The sequence below is a fragment of the Lathyrus oleraceus genome, chromosome 1 (genome assembly GCF_024323335.1).
Source record: "Lathyrus oleraceus cultivar Zhongwan6 chromosome 1, CAAS_Psat_ZW6_1.0, whole genome shotgun sequence".
In the NCBI taxonomy this organism is placed as follows: domain Eukaryota; kingdom Viridiplantae; phylum Streptophyta; class Magnoliopsida; order Fabales; family Fabaceae; genus Lathyrus; species Lathyrus oleraceus.
This window is the reverse complement of record NC_066579.1, coordinates 269499761-269524302: the sequence shown is the minus strand read 5'-3', so window position 1 is coordinate 269524302 and position 24542 is coordinate 269499761. Positions and strand designations below refer to the sequence as shown.

Here is a 24542-nt window from a genome sequence, read left to right as displayed (position 1 = left end):
TGGAAGTGAATAACCTTGGGACAAATGAGGAAGTGAAAGAAGTCTGAGTCGGCTCCCCTCTACAAGACAAGGTGAAGGCAAAATTGATCGAGCTCTTGAAGGAGTACAGAGATGTGTTTGCATGGTCATACCAAGACATGCCCGACCTCGATACTAACATTGTGGTCCACCATCTACCTCTTAAAGAAGAACGCCCTCCAGTAAAGCAAAAGCTACGAAGGACCCGTCCCGATATGGCTATGAAAATCAAGGAGAAGGTACAAAAGTAGCTCAACATCGGCTTCCTAGTGGTCTCCAATTATCGTCAATGGATTGCTAACATTGTGCTTGTACCTAAGAAGGATGGAAAATTGAGGATGTGCATAGATTATAGAGATATAAATAGAGCAAGTCCCAAAGATGACTTTCCACTACCACACATTGACGTGCTAGCAATACCGCTTAGTTCTCTGTTTTCTCTTTTATGGATGGTTTCTTCGGTTATAACCAGATCCACATGGCTCAAGAAGATATGGAGAAAACCACTTTCATAACACCATGAGGCACCTTCTACTACAAGGTGATGCCTTTTGGATTGAAGAACACCGGCGCCACATACCAACGAGCCATGGTCACTCTCTTTTACGATATGATCCATAGAGAGATTGAGGTATACGTCGATGACATGATAGCCAAGTCTCAAACCTAAGAGGAACATCTTGTCAATCTAGAATTTTTTTTTGAGAGGTTGAGGAAGTTCAAATTCAGGCTTAATCCCAACAAATGCACATTTGGGGTAAGATCTGGCAAATTTCTAGGTTTTATCGTTAGCCAACGTGGCATTGATGTAGATCCCGAGCAAGTGAAGGCCATACAAGTTATTGCTGCACCCAAAACCGAGAAGGAAGTCTGAGGATTACTAGGTAGATTGAACTACATTGCTAGGTTCATATCTCACCTCACTGCCACTTGTGATCCAATCTTCAAACTTCTTCGAAAGGATCAAGCCATCATTTGGAACGATGATTGCCAAGACGCATTTGAGAAAATAAAGGAGTATTTGCAAGAACCTCTTGCGTTGATGCCTCCTGTACCTGGTAGACCATTAATCATGTATCTCACCATTCTCGAAGGATCTATGGGGTGTGTCATCGACCAACATGATGAGACTGGTAAAAAAGAACATGTGATATACTACTTGAGCAAGAAGTTCACCGATTACGAGAGTAGGTATTCGATGCTTGAAAAGACTTGTTGCTCACTAGCATGGGCTGCCAAATGTTTAAGACAATACATGCTCACTCATACGACATTGTTGATCTCTAAGATGGATCTTGTTAAATACATCTTTGAGAAGCCGACTTTAACCGATAGAGTAGCCCGATGGCAAATGGCTTTAACCGAGTACGACATCCAACATGTGACTCAAAAGGCCATCAAAGGGAGTGTTTTATCTGATTATCTTGCACAACAACCCTTGAAGGATTATCAGTCTATACGTTTTGAATTCCTCGATGAGGACATCATGTTGATTAGGGATTGCAACATCCCCGGTCCTGAGGAAGGACCCAAGCTTGGATCCCGATGGACCTTGGTGTTTGATGGAGCTTCTAATGCTCACGGTAATGGCGTTGGGGAAGTAATCACTTCTCCGACTAATTTCAACCTCCCCTTCACCGCCAGGTTATGTTTTGAATATACAAATAATATGGCCGAATACGAGGCTTGTATCTTTGGTATTGAAGTTGCTATCGATCTTAGGATCAAAATCCTAGAAGTCTATGGAGATACAACCTTGGTAATCAGCCAAGTCAAAGGAGATTGGGATACTAGAGATCATAAGTTCATTCCTTACAAAGTGCATGTCTTGAAACTAGTCGCCTACTTCGATGAGATTACATTCCACCACATCCCTCGAGAAGAGAATCAGCTAGCTGACGCCTTGGCAACTTTGGCGTCCATGTTTAAAGTTAAGTGGAAGAACGAAGCACCATCCTTTCACCTCAACTACTTGGACGGACCTGCTTACTGTCTGGCAGCAGAAGACGAAGTTGACGTTCATCCTTGGTTCTATGACATCATGAAATTCTTAGAGAACCAAGAGTACCCTGTGGACGCGTCCATCACTGACAAGAAGTATCTTTGGAAACTATCATCCAAATTCTTCTTAAGTGGAGGGGTATTATACAAGAGAAATTATGATTCGGTTATACTTAGATGTGTGAACAAACAAGAAGCAAACTAGATTATAATGGAAATTCATGAAGGATCCTTTGGGACGCATGCCAGTGAGAACGCTATGGTAAAGAAAATCTTAAGGGCCGACTACTATTGGATGAATATGGAGGTTGATTGTCATCTCCACGTCCAAACCAGCCACAAGTGCCAGATCTATGCTGACAAGATCCATGTGCCGCCAACACCGCTCAATGTCCTAACATCACCTTGGCCTTTCGCCGTGTGGGGAATTTACGTGATCGAACGCATAGAGCCAAATGCCTCGAATGGACACCACTTCATCCTTGTAGCCATTGACTACTTCACAAAATGGGTAGAAGCAGCCTCGTACGCCAACGTTACCAGACAAGTGGTGACTCGACTCCTTAGGAAAGAAATCATCTACCGTTATGGGGTCCCCAACAAGATCATTACTGATAATGGATCCAACCTCAATAATAAAATGATGAAAGAGCTATGCCAAAATTTCAAGATCAACCACCACAACTCATCGCTTTATAGGCCTAAGATGAATGATGTTGTTGAGGCAGCTAACAAAAACATCAAGGAGATCGTGCAAAAGATGGTGGAAACCTACAAAGATTGGCACAAAATGGTCCCATTCACATTACACAACTATCGTACTTCCGTACACACTTCCACTGGGGAAACTCCCTTCTCCCTTGTGTATGGCATGGATGCAGTCTTGCCAATTGAAGTAGAGATTCCTTCCTTAAGGATTTTGACCGATGTTAAGCTTTATGAGTCTGAGTGGGTACAAGCTCGATTTGACCAACTAAACCTCATTGATGAGAAGCACTTGGCAGCCATCTGCCACGGCCAACTCTATCAAAAACGCATCAAGAGGGCACATGACAAAAAGGTTTTCCCACGCAGCCTAAAGGCCGGTGACCTCGTATTGAAAAAGATTCTTCCAATCCATACTGACCCAAAGGGAAAATGGACGCCAAACTACGAAGGCCCGTATGTTGTAAGAAAGGTCTTCTCCGGAGGAGCCTTAATCCTTGCAACAATGGATGGCGAAGATCTTCCATCCCCGGTGAATGCGGATGCAGTTAAAAAATACTACGCTTGAAAAAAAGAAAGAAAAAAAAGATAAAGCCCGATATGTTGAAAACCCGAAAGGGCGACTTATGCAAAAATGGGTATCCCGGTAGACTGAAAACCCGAAAGGGCGATCTAGGCAAAAATTAGGGATTTAATAAGAGCAAGAGGCTCATCCCACAAGGAATCCTTCTTCAATTCCCGGCGAGTCAAATATGTGGGTCCCCCAACAAGTCAATCCTATCACCCTCTTTCTAAAAGCAAGATCAAAGGACGACCAAAGGCATAAAGGCTATAGTAGAGTTAGAATTTGGTGGAAACCCGAGATGTTTCATTGCCATTATAATTATCATTTTCTTTTCGCAATCACCTCTTTTAGGAATTGCTTCCTTTGTACAAAATCCCCCATTTTTTTTGGGACCACTTATCAATAAAATTAGTTCCCTCACATGTGCTCCATATTTTTACTCTTCCTGCTTTGTCTGCGATATATGACTTTTTTCTAAATAATATTACATTGGAAAATTTTAATTAAAAGACCCTTTTTAAAAAAAAACTATAAGGGAGACAACATCAAATTACATTTCTTTCATAAATTTGCTAAAGGTAACCAAAACGCATTTGGAATTTCCAACCTAAGGACGCCACACAGTCCCTTGGACTTGGCTAATCATTTCTCCCCCAGCAGAAATTCTTAACCATTACATTCAGCACTTTCTTGGACGTCGAGATCCAATTTCTCAAGTATCGGAAAGTCATTACACTTTCCCCAATCACCCTTTTTAAGCCCAATCACCATTGGCATTCCCCAAATACACTCCCCCGCAAAGCCCAATCATACTTGGCATAACTTGCAAACCCTGCATTTCATATATTCCCCCGTGAAAGCCCAAACACGCATTAGCATACATGACATCACATCATAAGTATCTCCTTAACTTACTCAAATTAACTCATCAGAGTTCGGAATTTTCCAACCGTTGTTAGGAATTTTCCCCAATAAAATCAATGTTCATCCTCAAAACATTTCCCAAGCACAACCATGCATTCCAGCTGTTGCTAGGAATCGTCTCTAAACTGTTTCGGTTCATTTTCAAGTTTCCTCAGAGGAGTCAGGCATTATAGTCGTTGCTCAGAAAAATCATTGTACTTCTTCTATCCTTAGAAATTCATCACCATATTTTCCCCTTTCCCCCAAGACTCAGGTATTCTTAGCCGTTGTTGAGAATCGTCACTGAACTCTCCTTTTTTAGACTAGAGGCATTTTGGGCTCATTCCCCAAGCTGAGTCAGATATTCATAGCCGAGAATCATCCTTGAATTTATTTCCCCGACATAAGTCAGGTATTCCAATCTTTACAAGGAATCGACACTGAAGTGCTCATTTTCTATAACAAATGTTAGGTATTCCAGACATTTCTAGGAATCGTCACTTGACTTTTGTATTCTCCTCAGCAGAGTCAGGTATTCTAGTTGTTGCTAAGAATCGTCACTGAACTGTTTGATCTTCCCGGTGGATTTCAGGTATTCTATCCGTCGCTAAGAATTGTCATTGTACCTTCGTGGAAAGTTGTATCTTTAGTCGAGTCAGGTATTCCAGTCGTTGCTAAGAATCGTCACTGAACAACCTCTTTTCCCCTCAAGAGTCGGGTATTCTAGCTGTCGCTAGGAATCATCATTGTACCTTGTCTTTTATCTCCAACCGCTTCAAATGTTCCAGCCATTGCTAGGCGTCATCATTTGGAATCATTTATCATCCCCACTAAGTCAGGTATTCTAGCCATTGCTAACAATCATCACCGAATTCGTTTGTTTGAACCCTATTAGATGTCAGGTGTTCCAGGCGTTACTAAGAAACACCGTGTTGTTTTTCCTCGGTCGTTGCTAGGAGCGGTCACCCTTTTTCTCATTCCCTAGTGAAATTTTATTCCCTTAATTTGTTGGTGTAAGCCCTAGAGGCCAATACTTTTGGTACTTGTATCGAATTATTTATTAATAATAAAAGGCATTTTCTTTATTATGGTTGATTAATAAAGTCCCTGGAATAGATAGTCCGTTTAATGTATTAAGTGTGACTTAATCATGAGAGCACATTAAACATAAAGACACTATTCTTAAAGTATCCGTAGTCGAGCTTTAGTGTGAAGTGGGATAACATTAAAGCATTAAGACTATTATGTTTGTAGACTGATGATCACATCTCATGGATCATGGATAAAGAGTTATCAAGTCTTAAATATAGGTATGAATATTAGGAGTAATATTTATACCGGATTGACCCGTTATGAGAATACTATATAGAAAGTTATGCAAAGTGTCATAAGTTATTCTCATGGTGATAATAGTGTATACCACTCTTCGACCTGAAACCACTATGGATCCTAGACGTAGAGTCGAGTGCTTTATTGCTGATCCAACGTTGTCTGTAACTGGATAACCATAAAGACAGTTGATGGGTACTCCACAAAGCATGCTGAGGGACATGAGTGTCCTAGATGGAATTTGCCCATCCCGCGTAACAGGATAAATGTCTATGGGCCCAATATTGAACTGGACAAGGATGACACGGTCTATACCTTGTGTTCAATATAGACATAAGGGCAAAGGAGTAATTATACACATAATTATTATCACAGGAGGTTTTGTCAGATCACATGACATTTTTGTGTCTTGGGTAGCAGTGATGTGTTGCTAGATACCGCTCACTGTTTATTATGTTAAATGCGTGATTTAATATAATTGCCAACGTCGCGAAAACCTAGAGGGTCACACACAAAGGACGGATTGATGAGAAATAGAGTAACTAAGGAACAACGTAAGGTACGGTGCACTTAAGTGGGAGACGAAATATGGTAAGGTACCAAATACTTAAGTGATTTTGGCATATTATGAGATATGGGCCAAAATACACTTAAGTGGGCTTTTTAGGTTGAAGCCCACACAAGTGGTTCTATAAATAGAACCCCTTGGGTAGAAGCATTGACACTCCACTCAGACTGAAATTCAAGTAGAGACTTGGAATTTCGTTTCCCTCTCTCTCTCTCTCTCTCACTCAAAGCCTTCATTCATAACAGCTAGCACTGCGATTGAAGGAATCCGTTCGTGTGGACTGAGTAGAGACGTTGTCATCGTTCAACGTTCGTGATCACTCCGTAGATCTGTATCAAAGGTTTTGATCATTATCAGAGATCTGCACCAAATGTTTGAATCGCCACAAGAGGTAACGATTCTATCACTGATCATGCCCATTCGTAAGGATCATTAAAGGAGAAAATTTTAAATTCCGCTGCGCCTTGGAATGCTATTCTCCTTCAGTGGTATCAAAGCCACTTATGAAACCATGAATCTGATAACTGTTTTTTTTTTGTATTAATATGATTAAAGACAAAATGAATCAAAGATTAAATTGAGATCGATCAAGTTACATATATATGATATATGTAATCCTGATGCAAAATACATTATATATGATATAGTGTTTTCGTTTTGTTCATTCAAACACTCAATGATTGTTTTCCTTTGAGCGATCAATGGTCGTTTGCTTCTTGATCCGACATTAGTATGGTGAAGCAATGACGTGTTGATCAATCATACTGAATTAACAATCGATATGTGTTTGACGGTCTGAAATTGGTGCATCAGGGTTAGTGACGACACAAGGGTTGTGTTGTCAGAGAGTTATGCGATTGGGGTTTGACTGCACAAGAGTTGTGCTTTCTAAACACTTTTTGGAACAGTGTTAACTGGTTAACGCATATGGTTAACCGGTTAACACAATACGAAATAAATTTTTTAAGTTTTTCAAACAGTGTTAACCGGTTAACGCATTTGGTTAACCGGTTAACGCATTTGGTTAACCGGTTAACGCAAGACGGAAAACAGTTTTCCAAGAGATTTTTCAACAGTGTTAACCGGTTAACGCATATGGTTAACCGGTTAACGCAAGGCAGAAAACAATTTTTTTTTCAGATTTCAAACAGTGTTAACCGGTTAACGCATATGGTTAACCGGTTAACGCAAGGAAAAATTCACCCGTTCGGCTAACTCAGTGCTCTAAAAGTATCAAGTGTTGATACGAAAAGCGACATCGATTTTAAATGAATTGTTCATTAAAATATGGTGATCGGTCGTCGAGATTTAATTTGATTTTAATTAATTAAAGGAATTAATAATAATAATAAAGTGTTTATTATTGTCTTGTGGTGATCGGTTATGGCCTTAGTTTTCCTTTATTCTGCTTTGGGTTTTAAAATACGACCTGCGTGTCGTGCCTCTCTCTTAATCTCCCAAATCAAATTTCTTTTCTCATCTGACTCCCTCGTATGTAAAACGAGTTTCTTTCATGTAATGTAATGATATGAAGAAAGCAAAGAAGTCAGTGCCAAAGGAGGACAACCTTGAAGATCTTGCTTGGAGAAACTTAGATCGTTGTAGGTTAGCTTAGGTTCTCTCATTGGCTTGGGAGAACAATTGTGCTAGGGGCCATAACTGTTTCATTTTATTTGTATGTATGTTGATGCATGTGAATGCATGTTGATGCATGTGAGAGACGATTTATATGATAAACAAGCCGGTGAGATCAGAAAATTGCAATTCCCTCAAATTAAATATTAAGTTTATGCTTTCCAAGTTTTAACACTCATCAAGACTAGTAATGGATAATGTAGGTTTCGCCTACGCGAGGTGCATGATCTATATATTAGTAAGGTGCGATGGGATAATTGTAATATCCAACTGTTAAAACAATGGGTCAAACTTAACTAAACAAATCATAATAAGATTATATATATGTTTAGAAGCAAGAGTTGGGAATGATCCATATGATGGATTGGAATAAGGAGTTATTCACCCAACTGAAATTTTCGAGAGTTGTATGAGATACAATTGGAAGAAGTTCCTACCTAAATAACCTAGTTTTGTGTAATCCGCCTACGCGGACTTAGAACGAAGTGAAATATGGATCTCGACCCACTAGAAACTCTTCCAACGGGATTTTCCGAATCAAATGATGAGGGTCATTTGTTTTGAGTAAAATAGTGGGAGCATATTTAATTAAAGGCCTAATTAAATATGTCTATGATACTTATATTTTCATTAATCCTTGTGTAGGTAACCATGACAACAAACACCTCTAACAAAATATTGCGATCAAACCTTGACAAGGAAAAATTGTCTGGGATAAATTTCCTGGATTGGTACCGAAACCTGAGGATTGTCCTCAAACATGATAAAGGGAAAGGCAAGGAAGTTGCCAAACCCAAACCCACTATTGCTGCTTTGAAGCCTAGTGGAAGCATAGAAAAAGAAGGCACCTGCTTCCATTGCGGTAAGACCGCACACTGGAAGAGGAACTGCCCAAAGTACCTAGAAGATAGGAAGAATGGAGTAGAGACTCCAACTTCAGGTATTTTTGTTATTGAAATTAATTTATCTACTTCTGCATCATGGGTATTAGATACTGGATGCGGTTCTCACATTTGTACAAATGTGCAAGAACTAAAAGGAGTAGAAAATTGGCAAAAGATGAAGTCGACCTTCGAGTTGATAATGGAGCAAAGGTTGTTGTCTTAGCCGTAGGAACTTATGAAATGACTTTACCTAGTGGTTTAATAATTCAGTTAGAGAACTATTATTATGTACCAGCAATTAGCAGGAATATTATTTCCGTTTCTTGTTTGGACAAGTTCGGTTTTTCATTCATAATAAAGAACAATTGTTGTTCAATTTATTTGAATGATATATTCTATGCTACTGCACAAATGAACAATGGACTATATGTCCTTGATCTTGAAATGTCTATTTATAACATTAATACTAAAAGGATGAAACCTAATGAGTTAAATCCAACTTACCTTTGGCATTGTCGATTAGGCCACATAAATGAGAAACGCATTTCCAAACTCCATAAAGATTGGACTGTTGGACTCTTTTGATTATGAATCATATGAGACATGCAGATCTTGTTTAATTAGAAAGATGACAAAGTCTCCATTCACAGGAAAAGGTGAAAGAGCTAATGATCTTTTGGCCCTCATACATACTGATGTATGTGGTCCACTGAACATACCAGCCAGAGGAGGTTTTCAGTACTTCATCACATTCACTGATGATTTCAATAGATATGGTTATGTGTATTTAATGAAACACAAATCAGAGTCCTTTGAAAAGTTCAAAAGAATTCAAGAATGAAGTACAAAACCAACTAGGTAAGAATATTAAAGCTCTTCGATCAGATCGAGGTGGTGAATATTTAAGCCTAGAGTTTGATGACCATCTGAAAGAGTGTGGGATCCTATCCCAACTCACTCCTCCTGGAACACCCCAATGGAATGGTGTGTCTGAGAGAAGAAATCGAACCCTGTTGGACATGGTCCGATCCATGATGAGTCACGTCGATCTTCCAAACTCCTTTTGGGGACATGCGCTATTGACAGCAGCTTACACACTTAATCGTGTTCCATCCAAAAAGGTTGATAAGACACCATATGAGATATGGAGTGGTAAGAGACCACATATGTCTTACATGAAGATTTGGGGTTGCGAAGTTTATGTGAAACGACAAATTTCAACTAAGCTTGAGCCCAAATCTGACCAATGCTTATTTGTGGGGTATCCTAAAGAAACAAGAGGATATTACTTCTACAATCCTTCTGAGGGAAAAGTGTTTGCCGCTCGAACTGGAGTTTTCCTAGAAAAGGATTTTATTTCCAAAGGAACCAGTGGGAGGAAAGTAGAGCTTGAAGAAATTCAAGAATCACAAAGCATCGATACACCTATGGAGGAAGTAGAGCAGGAAACACAAATGGTTGTGGAAGAGCAACCTGCTCAAGTAGAACAAGACCAGCGTAGGTCAGGCAGGATACGTCACCTACCTGAGAGATATGGATATCTCATAACAGATCAAGGTGATGTATTACTCATGGATCAAGATGAGCCTGTGACCTACCAAGAGGCCATAACTGGTCCCGAGTCTGAGAAGTGGCTAGAAGCCATGAAATCCGAAATAGATTCCATGTACACAAACCAAGTTTGGACCTTGGTAGAGCCTCCTGTAAGAGTTAATCCTATAGGATGCAAGTGGGTCTTCAAAAAGAAGACTGACATGGATGGTAAGATACATACCTATAAGGCAAGACTGGTTGCAAAAGGATATAAACAAATTCATGGTGTTGACTATGATGAAACCTTTTCACCAGTTGCAATGCTTAAATCTATTCGGATGCTTAAATCTGAAGGATTTGACATACCAGAAGAAGCCCATAAGATATTTAAGCTACAAAGATCAATCTATGGATTGAAGCAAGCTTCCAGAAGCTGGAATCTTCGTTTTGATGAAACAGTAAAACAATATGGATTCATCAAGAACAAAGATGAGCCTTGTGTCTACAAGAAGGTTAGTGGGAGCATGATCGTGTTCCTGGTGTTATATGTAGATGACATATTACTCATTGGAAACGATGTCCCTACCCTGCAACAAGTAAAGACTTGGTTGGGGAAATGCTTTTCTATGAAGGACCTAGGTGAAGCAACCTATATATTAGGAATCAGGATCTATAGAGATAGATCACGAAAACTGCTTGGCCTAAGTCAGAGTACATACATAGACAAAGTGCTGAGACGCTTTAATATGCATCATTCCAAGAAAGGATTCATAACTATGCAACATGGCCTGTGTCTATCAAAAACACAATCCCCTTCAACTGAGGAAGAAAGGGAACGCATGAATAAGATTCCATATGCATCTGCAATAGGATCTATCATGTATGCCATGTTATGTACTCGACCAGATGTCTCATTTGCTTTAAGTGCAACGAGTAGGTACCAATCTGATCCTGGTGATGCCCATTGGGTAGCTGTCAAGAATATCCTTAAGTACTTGAGAAGGACTAAGGACTCATTCTTGATATATGGCGGTCAAGAAGAATTGGCTGTAATTGGTTACACCAATGCTAGCTTCCAGACAAATAAGGATGACTTTAGATCGCAATCTGGTTATGTGTTTTGCTTGAACGGTGGCGCTGTGAGCTGGAAAAGTTCAAAGCAAGATACAATTGCTGATTCTACGACCGAGGCCGAGTACATTGCTGCCTCAAGTGCAGCAAAGGAAGCTGTTTGGATCAGGAAGTTCATTAGTGAACTTGGCATAGTCCCTAACGTTGGAGATCCCATTGGTCTCTATTGTGATAACAATGGTGCTATCGCACAAGCTAGGGAGCCTAGATCTCACCAATGATCCAAACACATACTTAGGCGTTATCATCTCATTCGAGAGATAATAGATAGAGGAGATGTGAAAATATGTAAAGTACCTACACTTGACAATATAGCTGACCAACTGACAAAGCCTTTTGCGCAGCAGAAGCATGATGGCCATACTAGATCAATGGGCATATATCGAATTATTTATTAATAATAAAAGGAATTTTCTTTATTATGGTTGATTAATAAAGTCCCTGGAATAGATAGTCCGTTTAATGTATTAAGTGTGACTTAATCATGAAAGCACATTAAACATAAGGACACTATTCTTAAAGTATCCGTAATCGAGCTTTAGTGTGAAGTGGGATAACATTAAAGCATTAAGACTATTATGTTTGTAGACTGTAGATCACATCTCATAGATCATGGATAAAGAGTTATCAAGTCTTAAACATTGGTATGAATATTAGGAGTAATATTTATACCGGATTGACCCGCTATGAGAATACTATATAGAAAGTTATGCAAAGTGTCATAAGTTATTCTCATGGTGATAATAGTGTATACTACTCTTCGACCTGAAACCACTATGGATCCTAGATGTAGAGTCGAGTGCTTTATTGCTTACCTAACATTGTGCGTAACTGGATAACCATAAAGACAGTTAATGGGTACTCCACAAAGCATGATGAGGGACATGAGTGTCCTAGATGGAATTTGCCCATCCCGCGTAACAGGATAAATGTCTATGGGCCCAATATTGAACTGGACAAGGGTGACACGATCTATACCTTGTGTTCAATATAGACATAAGGGCAAAGGAGTAATTATACACATAATTATTATCACAGGAGGTTTTGTCAGATCACATGACATTTTCGTGTCTTGGGTAGCAGTGATGTGTTGCTAGATACCGCTCACTGTTTATTATCTTAAATGCGTGATTTAATATAATTGCCAACATCGCGAAAACCTACAGGGTCACACACAAAGGACAGATTGATGATAAATAGAGTAACTAAGGAACACCGCAAGGTACGGTGCACTTAAGTGGGAGACGAAATATGGTAAGGTACCAAATACTTAAGTGATTTTGGCATATTATGAGATATGGGCCAAAATACACTTAAGTGGTCTTTTTAGCTTGAAGCCCACACAAGTGGTTTTATAAATAGAACCCCTTGGGTAGAAGCATTGACACTCCACTCAGACTGAAATTCAAGTAGAGACTTGGAATTTCGTTTCCCTCTCTCTCTCTCACTCAAAGCCTTCATTCATAACAGCTAGCACTGCGATTGAAGGAATCCGTTCGTGTGGACTGAGTAGAGACGTTGTCATAGTTCAATGTTCGTGATCACTCCGTAGATCTGTATCAAAGGTTTTGATCATTATCAGAGATCTGCACCAATGGTTTGAATCGCCACAAGAGGTAACGATTCTATCACTGATCACGCCCATTCGTAAGGATCATTAAAGGAGAAAATTTTAAATTCCGCTGTGCCTTGGATGGCTATTCTCCTTCATAATTTTCTTGGGGTTTTGAAATTAAACTTTTCTTATTAAGAAGATACTTAGGATGGATACATCACATTGCATGCATAATCATCATAACCATGCATAATCCCCAACAAATCCTAACATTCTCCGGCAGGGAAAATTTCGGGTTACTCCCATTAGTATTTAATCCTCTCTTACCTTGAACACATTGGAAACGGTCGCTATCCATATATTCAGGTCCGAGAAAATTAAATAGGGGCAGCTGTCATACCCCAAAATTCACCCTACCCCCATATAACTTTCATCTGATCTATGAACCTATTACACATACATACATTCATTGTTCCATCACCATAATTGCATTAACATTTATAACCAAAGGCATATTGAATGGACTCAAGGCATGGTGTTTACACCTGCAAAAAAAAAAAAACAGGGAAATTGATTTCCCCTGCGGAAACAACAACAGTGAGTCTGTTTTTTACACAAAATGCTTTTTGTTTCCCCCCACTTACCCACTTGCTTTCCCTATAAATAGAGACACTATTTCCCCTCATTTTTCATGTTTTCTATCCCCTAAAAGTTCTGAAAAAATATCATCCAACCCCCTCTTCTCCAAACCTAAATCAAAACAAAAAAATCTTTCTCTCCCAAAAGTCACCCCCACCAACTTTTTTCCACTTTATATTTTTTTCTCAAAACTTCTCACTCTCTAACACTCATAACTCAGCCCATTCACCAAGCTTCCATCATAAGTATTTTCATCTCAAACCCATTGCTTCACATTCAAGCTCAACACCATTTCAACCTAGTTTTTTCACATTTTTTGGTAATGATTTTAGCTTAAACTTTTTAACTTTTTGGTTATTTTTGATTGAAAAATGGTTGTTTGTTCTTGGTTGATCTTTTGAGAGGGTTTACATTCAAGCTTACAAAAAATGATTAACTTTGGTTTACACACTTTTTTTTATAGATTTTTTGCTCTTGCTACCTTTTTGTTCACCTTTTTGTGGTTGCTTTGTGTTTGTTATCATTTACTTTTATTATTGATTTGTTGTTACATTTGTTTGGTTAATGAGGTCTATTAGATCATGGTCATGGTTGTTTAGGATTGATTAAATCTTCAATGTTTCAAACCTATTAATGATTGATCATTAGATCATTCATGATACTTTGAGGCATTGATAGATTGCCTCTATTTCAACCATATTTGAGTCATTTGATGCATAGATGAAACCATTTTCTTATTGTTATTCTACTAACCACTAACTACTAACTTCAAACATTTATATTATTGCACTTTAATTCCTTACAATTTATTTTATTTTTTATTTTATTCCATTTACTTTATATTTATGTTCATTATTTACCTATTCCTAACATTTACATTATTGCACTTTACTTCCTTGCAATTTATTGTATTGTTCACTTTATTTCAAGTTCTTTATGTTTATGTTTATTGTTATCTAACCACATCATTTATATTATGCTAATTTATTTACTCTTTTACTATCTTGTTAAATAAAAAAGGGGAGTAAAAACAAAAGAAAGAGAGCAAATCATAATTGTTTAAAATATTGATGGATGAACTTAGGATTGTATAATTTTCTTTGTTACAAATCTATTGTAAGGTGATTATTAATCATTTTCAATACTTTGCATCAATGATAAGTTATCCCTTAATGTGTCATATTTTAAGTTTTTGACCTATAGAAAAATAATCCTCAAAATGTTCATTTTAGCACATATTACTAACCATTAATTATACTTCATTAACTTTGTTTATCATTAACTTTATTATTGTAATTTTGGTACTACTAACTTGTTATTTATTTTAATATCATTTATATCCACTAACCATTATTGTGATATTGCCATTCTTTATCTTGTAATTTACTTTTATGTCATTACCTTGTAATTTACATTCAAGTATTCATTACCATCACCATTGTACAGACTCATCATGCATATTTATTTACTTGTTATTTATTTTATTATCATCAAACATTAAAAACAATAAAAACATGATAAAATGATAAGACCAAAAATATTCACTCCACTCTTAAACAACTTGGACTTAGAGGATTTCATTTTAGGACCTTTACTTGGAGGCCTTTTCCTTATCTTTGTGATACTTTGTAAATGTTGGATTTTATTCGTAACTTACATGCATGTTGTAAGAATGGAATTATGACACCACCTTAGGGGGACATGTTTGTAAGACCATCATCCTTTGTTTAGCTTAGGTCACTTTTGCACACACAAGGATTTCTCTTGGGCTACCTTACAATGAGACCCTTTAGTTTCTTGTTGGTTACTTTGCATTCATGTTGCATAAGCCAAATTTCATAATCAAATAAACCAAACCCTTGATTCAACGTCAAGTGGCATTTTCATAATCAAATTCAAAATACAATAAAATTACGATTATTATTGTGTGCCACGAGCCTTAAGTGGTGGAGAATGAGTAAGAATGGAGCATTCCTACCATTACTATGATTATTTTGGACGCAAGATGCTTGTCTTGTTGTTTAGAATAATCGCCTCCACCCATAGACTTTAGTGCAATATAATCACAAACATTCATTTCGTAAAACCATTATTCAAGGTAAAAATAATACAACTCATCAAACTCATTTTTGTGCCTTAGGGCATCATTCCGAAAACCCTTTTCTTAAAGGTAAAATCAACCAACACACGGACATTTTCTACTCCGAACTACGGAGCTCTGATTCGTCATCCCCGAATGAGTGATACGTAGGCACAAGGGCCCCAATCCTTGGAGAGCACTATAATAATAAAACACCCCCTCTTTCACACACATTCTTTTGAAAATAACAGAATGATAGATAAATCCTCATGCATGTAAAACAACCCAAATGGTTCCCATAGAGTACCATGGATGTAAGGGGTGCTAATACCCCCCCCCTTGCGTAACTGACTTCTGAACCCAAACCTCGGTTGCGAGACCGATTCCTTATTCTCTTTTAGAGCTTCCCGTGCGCGTATCTCTTAAGGGTTTTATCGATTATTTCCTCTCGCCTCTCTGATAAAGGTAAACTAAATAAAATTTGGTGGCGACTCTTCTGATTTTGCCTCTCTTTGGCATCTCTTTAGTCCCGGTTTCATTATCTTAAAATCATGGTAGTGACAACAACTTGAATATCAAGGAAAGTTTAGTCAATACGTTCATACATGCCCTGACGATACTAGAAAAATCAAAGAATTCCATCAATAGGTTCATGCATGACCTGGCCATTGGAATATTCAAAAAATTCAATAACAGGTTCAAACATGACTTGACAATTTTCGGGGATATCAAAAGGTTCCATCAATAGGTTCAAACATGACCTGACACTTTTAGAATACATCTAATAGTTCTAGAGATTTCACACAAGAAATCCATCCAATCAAACATTTTGGAGATTCCTAACAGGGAATTTATGTCAAACAAAGATAACAAGAGTCTTCTTATACGTATATCATCCATGCAAAAGGTTACGATGTTTCTTTACAAATAAATCAAATAAACCCAACATCATTAGAGTTTTCTAACATGAAAACCTCCAAGCTTCTGGGAATTCCTCAAAATGATGAGTCATACATGACTTTCCAGGAACCATTAGGAAATAATAAGGTAATCAAACTCCATGTATATGCCAACAACAATTGGACTTTGACCGTAGGCATGGATTACAACCATATTCTAGCGGATTGGTGCCAGTAACAACATGGACTTAAATGATGCAAGTGACAACACGACTTTGGATACAGATTATGATTGGATTTACAAACAGAGTGACAATGGTGCCAATGACAATTGGGTTTAAAATGAGTTCTAGTAACAATTGAGATTGGAATAATGTTAGTGACAACTGAATGTCGTGAGTGACAACTGAACTTTAGGAGACACCAATGATAATTGGGATTTGAAGCAACCCCAGTGATAACCAAATTTTAGGAGGTGAAGTCTAGTGACAATTTGAACTTTTAAAGGTAAAGTGCTAGTGACAACTAGACATAGAGATGTGCCAGTAACAACTGGTCTTTCGGGTCAAAGGATAACAATCGAAGATGAGACATGGGTCAATGTAAATGATTCCAAAGTACACTTTGACCTATGAATGACTTGATTTTTCTTTTATGCATGATAATGAATGATCATGATATGAAAATGCTGACACTGCGCATGTTAGAAGTTTGTAGAGACTATTTAGGGAGGTTCTGAATCCTCAACACCAATAAATCGAACAAGTAAGTGTGACGGATGCATTGAAAAGAGAATCTATCAAGATTTGCAGTTATAACTAGCCAAAGCATCGACCCTGAGGTTTGACAAGTTGTGCTCCATGGAGATTCCCGTTGTGGTGATCTACGAGTATTTCTACAACCTTAAGACTTTCGGGAAAACAAAATATTTCCTTTTGATCCTCACATATGTCAAAACAATTTTGTGTTTTTAAACAAGTTTTTTTTAATTTTCAAGTTTCAAAACTTCATTAACAAACAAATTACATTTTGCATAATAAAGAAAAACATAGAAGAACACAATTGGCAACAATTGATAGGAAAAATTTGTATTAATCAAGAATTGTAGCACGTAAAGGGCGTATCTCCATGAGATGTTACAATTTAAAATTGGAAAATGGGGAAAGGTTTACATTGAATCCAAAGACCACTATTATCCTTAATAACCGTGATTCCTCAAAACCTCGCTTCTGAAGGGAGAAGATGAATTGATCTTCTGCCTCTAGTTCCTTTTTGTTGGTCAATTTTATCTTGTAGTCTTTTCCTTTTCTCCCTAATTTTTTCCTGGACCACCCTTTTGGGTTTTCAATCCACTGGGATACCCATTTTTTTTTGCATAAGTCGCCATTCAGGTTTTCTACTTAGCGGGCAAAGTCCCTATCAAATAATGATCTAAGCCTTTCAATACTAAACAAGAATCCAAAAATATTTTCATATGTGTTATACTGCCCAAATCTTCTATCAAGTGAGCCAATTGTTTGATCTACAATATATAAGAAATAGTAATTTCGAAAAGACTCTTCAGCAGACTCAAGATTCAATTGTGTGGGTTGAGATGGATTTTCATCATAGTGTTGTTTTCTGTGAATTTGACATTTTTGAATAAACACTCATTCAATCTCCATTTAATTCCCAATCTTTTCATCACTAGCCTTAGCATTTACAAATTCAGATTCTCTATATTTTCCCAAATACTTGATTAAACCTTTTACTAGTTCTATAGCCACATCAATACACATGCCTTCTTTTTTTTTTTTTGCAAACTTTTGCTAATTTCATTAACATCAGTTAACAATTCAAACCAAATAATCATAGCTACTAAAAATTCAAACTTTCCAATTCCATGAGTTGCTAAAGATTCGACTTCACTCTTAATTTTTGGATTATTGTCTTGTTCAACTAATTGAAATAGTGATTCTCTTACATCTGAAGTTTGAGATTTGATTGCATATACACTATTCACATGACTTTCCCAACATGTTTGTGACAATGGTTTAATAGTTAAACCTTTCACATTGCCTCTAAAAATTTTCCAACGTTTTGTCGAATGAGAAGATACAGTATAAATACGTTGTAACACTCCAAAAAAATATTTAGCTTTAGTACAAGAATATGCAATATCACAAAGTGTCAAGTTAAGGCTATGACAACCACATGGTGTGTATAATGCTTTAGGGTTAACATCTAATAATTTTCTTTGTACACCTTGATGTTTACCTTTCATGTTCGATCCATTATCATATCCTTGTCCTCTCACATTATTAATATCTAGACAAAGAGTTTCCAATACATTTTTTAATTCATCAAACAATCATTGACCTGCTGTATCACATACTTTCAAAAATTCTACAAAAAACTCTTAAATTTTTATTGGACTTGTAGAAACATCCATGCAACGTGTAATGAGAGTCATTTGTTCTTGATGACTTACATCAAGAGTACAATCAAGAATTAGAGAAAAATATTTTCTAATTCAGTCCATTTACTTATGAAAGACATGTGTGCACCGCTTGATTCATGTTCTTTAAGCCTTTCATAAATATATTTCCAATCATTAAAACCTTCATTTGCTAAGCGATTCATTCTAAACCTTGTACCAAATAAGTTACAGCAAAAACAAAAAATTATATCCAATTCTTTTGAATAAACAAAAAACTCTATCACAATTGACACGTCTCTTTTAGGACCATTTCTTAGTAATTCATCTCTTAAGTCATTTCTAAGGTTATTCCATGTCCTTGGATCATAAATGTCCAATAGAATAGGCTCGTTAGGTTGTTCATGAACAAAAACATGGATATGTTCATTTTCATTATTATAACCGTCATTGTCAATATTTCAGCTTCATCATCATCTTTATTTTCATTATTTTCAACCAAAATATTTTGCTCTTCAACAATCCTATTTAGTTGTTCATTGTCTAAACTCTCAGCTTCAAGGTTCAAATTACCTATATTTGTATCATTTGAAAAAGAAATTGTAGGGTGTTTTAAAAAAAAATTATGAATAGCATCCTTTAGAGATTTATTATCAATTTCAATTAGTTTCTTTCTTTTTCGTTTTAAATGACTAGACAATTATTTTTTAGGAAATATTTCAAGCAATCAAAGAGATGAAACAATAGTACCTGATGTTAATTTTTAACCTTCAACTTAAACTTTGATCAATTTATTCCAAAAGTCTTTGAACACCAAATCAAACTTGATCCTAAAAAGTGAAAATCAACATGAAAATTAGCTTCTTATAAAAGAATTTTGTTGATTTTTGACTAATAAGTAATAACCTTATATATATATATATATATATATTTATTCATTGATTGTTTTGACACTTACGGTAGGCACTTATGCTTTTCAAACTTTTTTGTTGAATTGACGGTCGGAACTTATGCTTTTTCAGAGAGATGGAGAGATTATAGTTAGATTGAGATTTGAGAATTAGAAAGAACAGAGATTCATAAATTAGGGTAAAATTCTGTGACTTTTGAGTCTAAATAAATAGTTAGAAATCTGACTTTTCAATGATTCATATTCCTTATATCATTATTTTAATTTTTGTGCCCTAATTAGACTCTCTAGTTGCTAAAATTATAGATATGTTAATTGATTTTATTTTAGGGGAATTAATTGATTTTATTCTACTCTATATTTTATTTAAGGAAAACTACATTATTTATTAATTTTGACTTTGTAGTACCCCTATAAATTTGTTAGCGAGTATTTTGTTTAAAAGATAATCTAGAAAACCCGAAAGGGCGGCTTATGCAAAAATGAGCGTCTCGGTCGATTGAAACCCGAAACGACGATCCAGTAAAAAATTAGAGACATAAAAACAGAAAAGAACTTCCCGTTAAGTTGAGTACCCCACCTTGGGGCAACTAATGCAAAAATTAGGGATTATGGCCAGTAACTGCATTCTGCTGATCTTCAAATTTTGGAAGACTTTGTTGAGCACATGGGTTGACGTCAATTCATCATCCCAACAGCGGTCAAGAGCACAATGAATATCAAGAGTTGGTAGAAGGATTACGGATCATTTGTATTCAATGTAGCCCTTTTTCATGTAAATTACCATTTTCAACTTTGTAAAAATCCACGGAGTCTTGTCATTTACAGACTATCATCCCATTAAATAAAGTTGAGCTTTTATCCAATTGTTTCTACTCTTATTTACTTCAGCCAATAGTTTAAATTTTATTATGATCATTTTGAAAATTTAAATTTTTTAATCAAAATAATTTTTTTTCAAAAAAACATATAAAAGCAAGAATTTTTCAAAGCAATTAAAAAGGAAGTATCAACAACACTTCAAGAGGAGCAAGTCCTTAAGTGAGAAACATCAGAGGTTTCCTAAGCAGTTAACACTTCGGGTATCCCTAGTTGTTTGTGTGTTTCGGTCCCCCTGTGGAGTGTTAGTTCCCTAGCGGAGTTCCGATCTTTTTTTTCCCAGCTAAGTTGGTTGATTCAGTACCTTGCGGCGTGTTATTTCCCCGACAGTGTTTCTGTATTCCACAACAGGGCTGATCTTTAGCAGAGTAAGATCTTTTGCCCAGTAGATCGCATTGGTTTTCCCACCAATCGCCATCCGACTCGCTCCCAGTCAGAGTTCCCTCCTGGTTTTTGAGTAGCTATTTGTGCTTATCTTCTGCATGGTTGTCTCCCCATTTGATATGGTGTTGACCTAAAATTCCTTGCAAACTCGATAACTTCTCCTCTCCTCAACAGACTTCCTCCCTCGGCTAGGTTTTGAGCCTTTGGTTTGTGATTTCTCTGTTCTCTAGCAGTTGTCTCCTTTTGTGGATTGACGGGGGATTGTACCGATGATTCAATTTCTTTGCGACACCTTTCTATCCTTTGTGATCGTTTTGTCAGCATATATATATATATATATATATATATATATATATATATATATATATATATATATATATATATATATATATATATATATATATATATATATATATATATATATATTATGAAGTTATATGAATGTATATGTATATATATATATATATATATATATATATATATATATATAACTTCATAATTGCATATTAGCATCATCATATTTGTTTGATCTGTCGATTTGAGATTCTCATTCTTTGTATGGCGGTACTTTATCCCCATACAAATTTCGGTGTCTGTCCTCCCTTCAATTGTAGAGCGCCAGCCCCTTAGGTAGAAAGAATTTAACCGTTCTTCTCTTCCCCACTGAGTTGTTTCCTCGTGGATGATTATTACTTCAGTTTCCTCCCCAGTTGTTTATCTGGATGGAACCACTCCCCTTGAGTTATGTCCTCATTGGGTTGAGTCTTGATTGATTGTTTCTTTCTAGATCATGCCTAGATAGATGCTTTGAGTCTCCTAAGAGTCTATTACCCAGTAACTGGTAATATTCTTCTTAGTTTGCAGTTTGTTACTTCTTGCCCAATACCCGACAAAAGTAACCCTGCTTTTCCCCAGCAGTAGATTCCCCAGTGGATCTGATTCCCCAAGAAGTATATCCTTGATATGTTCACCCTAACCGGTGACGGATATCTTTCTCTCCCCTGCCTGAGTTTATCCTTGATATGTTCATCCTAACCGATGACGGATATTTTTACCTTTGGTATTCTACCCAGTAAAAAGGTAGTTGTAATCCCTATTCTTGTTTCCCAGAGAGTTAATCCTTGATATGTTCATCCTAACCGATGATGGGTTTCCTTCTCTTTGCGGTCTTCTACCCAGTAACCGGTAGTTGTAAATCCTGCTTTTGTTTCCTCCGCGGAGTTTATCCTTGATATGTTCACTTTAACCAGTGACATATTCTCTCTTATGGTATTCTATCCAGTAACTGATAGATGTAATTCCTATTTTCTCCCCTTTCAGAGTCTATCCTTGATATGTTCATCTTAACCGATGACGGATTTTCTCTTTGACGGTCTTCTATCCAGCATTCGATAGATGTAATTCCTACTTTTTGTTCAGTTGGTTTATCCTTTATATGTTCATCTTATTCGATGATGGGTATCCTCCTTGACATTTCTCAGGCGAGTTTTTCCTTGATATGTTCATCCTAACCGATGACGGATTTTCTTCCCTGTCGAGTTTATCCTTGATATGTTCATCCTAACCAATGACGGATATTGTCACCTTTGGTCTTTTGCCCAGTAACTGGTAGTTGTAAATCCTATTTTCTACAGTTCTCCCCAGCAAGGCTATTCTTACCCAGTAACCGGTAATGAATATACCCTTTTGTTGGTTCCCAGCGAGTCATCCTTGATATGTTCATCCTAACCGATGACGGATGTTCTCTCTGTCAGATCTTTATTATCTCCACACCCAGTAACAGGTAGTAGATAATAGATTTCTTCTCCTCCTATTGAAGTTTATTGCTTCCCCAGTTGAGTCGAGTGCGCATTTCCTTAGTGAAATCGCTTTTCCCTGCATGATTCAAGTACTTCAGTTTTATCCTGATTTACTCGTATCCCCTATAGATGTTGTTGTTTCCCCGGCTGAGTCTTTTCCATGTTTGTATGGAATTCCTCGAGTCACCTAGTAGTTTGAAGTCGTAGCCTGGCCTACGCATAACTCCTTTATCCCCTAGAGTCTCTGTCTCCCTAGTTAGTTTTCCTCATGGAATGCATTATACTCCCGCGGACTTTCGGTCTCTCTGATTTCTTTTCCTTTGTGGCCATATTTCCCCATAGAGCATTGTAGCACCTCAAATTTGCACCCTACCTTTTGTACATACATTTTCATTTTTAGGTCATTAACATAACAAAGTCCATTGCATAGCATTGCATAGCCATTTGCCCAAGTGCAAGTTCAGCTGACAAATTAGGTCAAATTGGTCAGGAGATCAGGTCAAACAAGCAAGCATGTGCCATTTCCATTGAGACAAGGCCCTAGGGTTGGTTTATCAAGTTCATATGGTCTAAGGATCATTTTGAAGTGATTTGGACAAAGATTGGATGATCAAAGCTCAACAGTCAGGCTGAATTTCCTCAGAAACCCTAGAAAGTCAACTGTGGTCAACTATGCCTGATTTTATGGATTTGAAGGTGGGAGATGGTTTGAAAGGCTTCATTCATGTCCATACAAGTCTCATTTGACATATCAAAGATCAAGGTTGAAGAAAATAAAGTCAGATAAAAAGTTTCCTAAAATGGCAGGTGACCTGTAATTGGAAACTGCCAAAAATGGAAAGTTCTTCTCCTCAAATTTAAATCATCATACAAGCTTCAAATGGAATTTTGTCCAACATGAAAGTTGAAGATCTTGTTCTCCCATTTCCAAAAAGTCCAAGAACACTCATTTCTCATGTGTGGTTGGCAAGTTATGATCAAATCATTTTCAGAAAATGTTGAAATTCAAAGTGCCATAACTTTTGAATGGAAAGGCCAAATTGGGTGATTCTTTTTTGAGCAAGTCACATTTGACATGAACTTTCATGATGCATCATCACATTTCATCAAAAATCAACACATAAAAAGGTCATTTTTCAAGTGAACCATTTAAAAATTGGTGGAAAAATAGTGATTTTCAAAAATACAAGGCATTTGCACTTCAAACCTTTTCCAACACATTCCAAATGACAAATATGACTTGCTCAAACTGCATTTTTACTGTTGCATTGGCTACAATTGGAAAGGGCATTTTGGCCACTTTGCTTAACATATGCATTACACTAATCCACTTGAATTTTTGTTAATCTTGATTAATAACTGGATTAAGAGGTGGTATAAAGGCATAATTGTAACAGAAACTCTTAATCACAATTCACAATTCTCAGATCCAAACACCAAAAATTCACAAATTCTCTCAATTCACACAATTTTTCTTCACACTTTTTTCACTCATTCATCAAGAATTCGTCATTTCTTTTGCTTCTTTTTGCTTTGATCTTCATTTGCAGGTGATTTAGAGGAACTGTTTGAAGCAATTGGTGGAAAAATCGTGCATAATTGGAGCTGTTGCAACCTTGAAGCATCAATGGCATTTTGATATTTCTTCTTCCTCAATCATTTATGAGCTGAATCTTCGCTTGCATCCACCTTCTGCAGCATCCTAAGCC

General features: G+C 36.9%; 1 protein-coding gene across 1 annotated transcript in view; it reads left to right on the top strand.

The window, feature by feature from the left end:
- The first annotated feature begins 1369 nt into the window (after window positions 1-1369).
- The window catches only part of LOC127102734 (uncharacterized), a 111266-nt gene continuing 88093 nt past the window's right edge, over window positions 1370-24542 (top strand). The window contains exon 1 of the mRNA XM_051040077.1: window positions 1370-2035. Within this exon, the coding sequence (XP_050896034.1) occupies window positions 1370-2035 (666 nt within the window). The remainder of the gene's footprint in view (window positions 2036-24542) is intronic.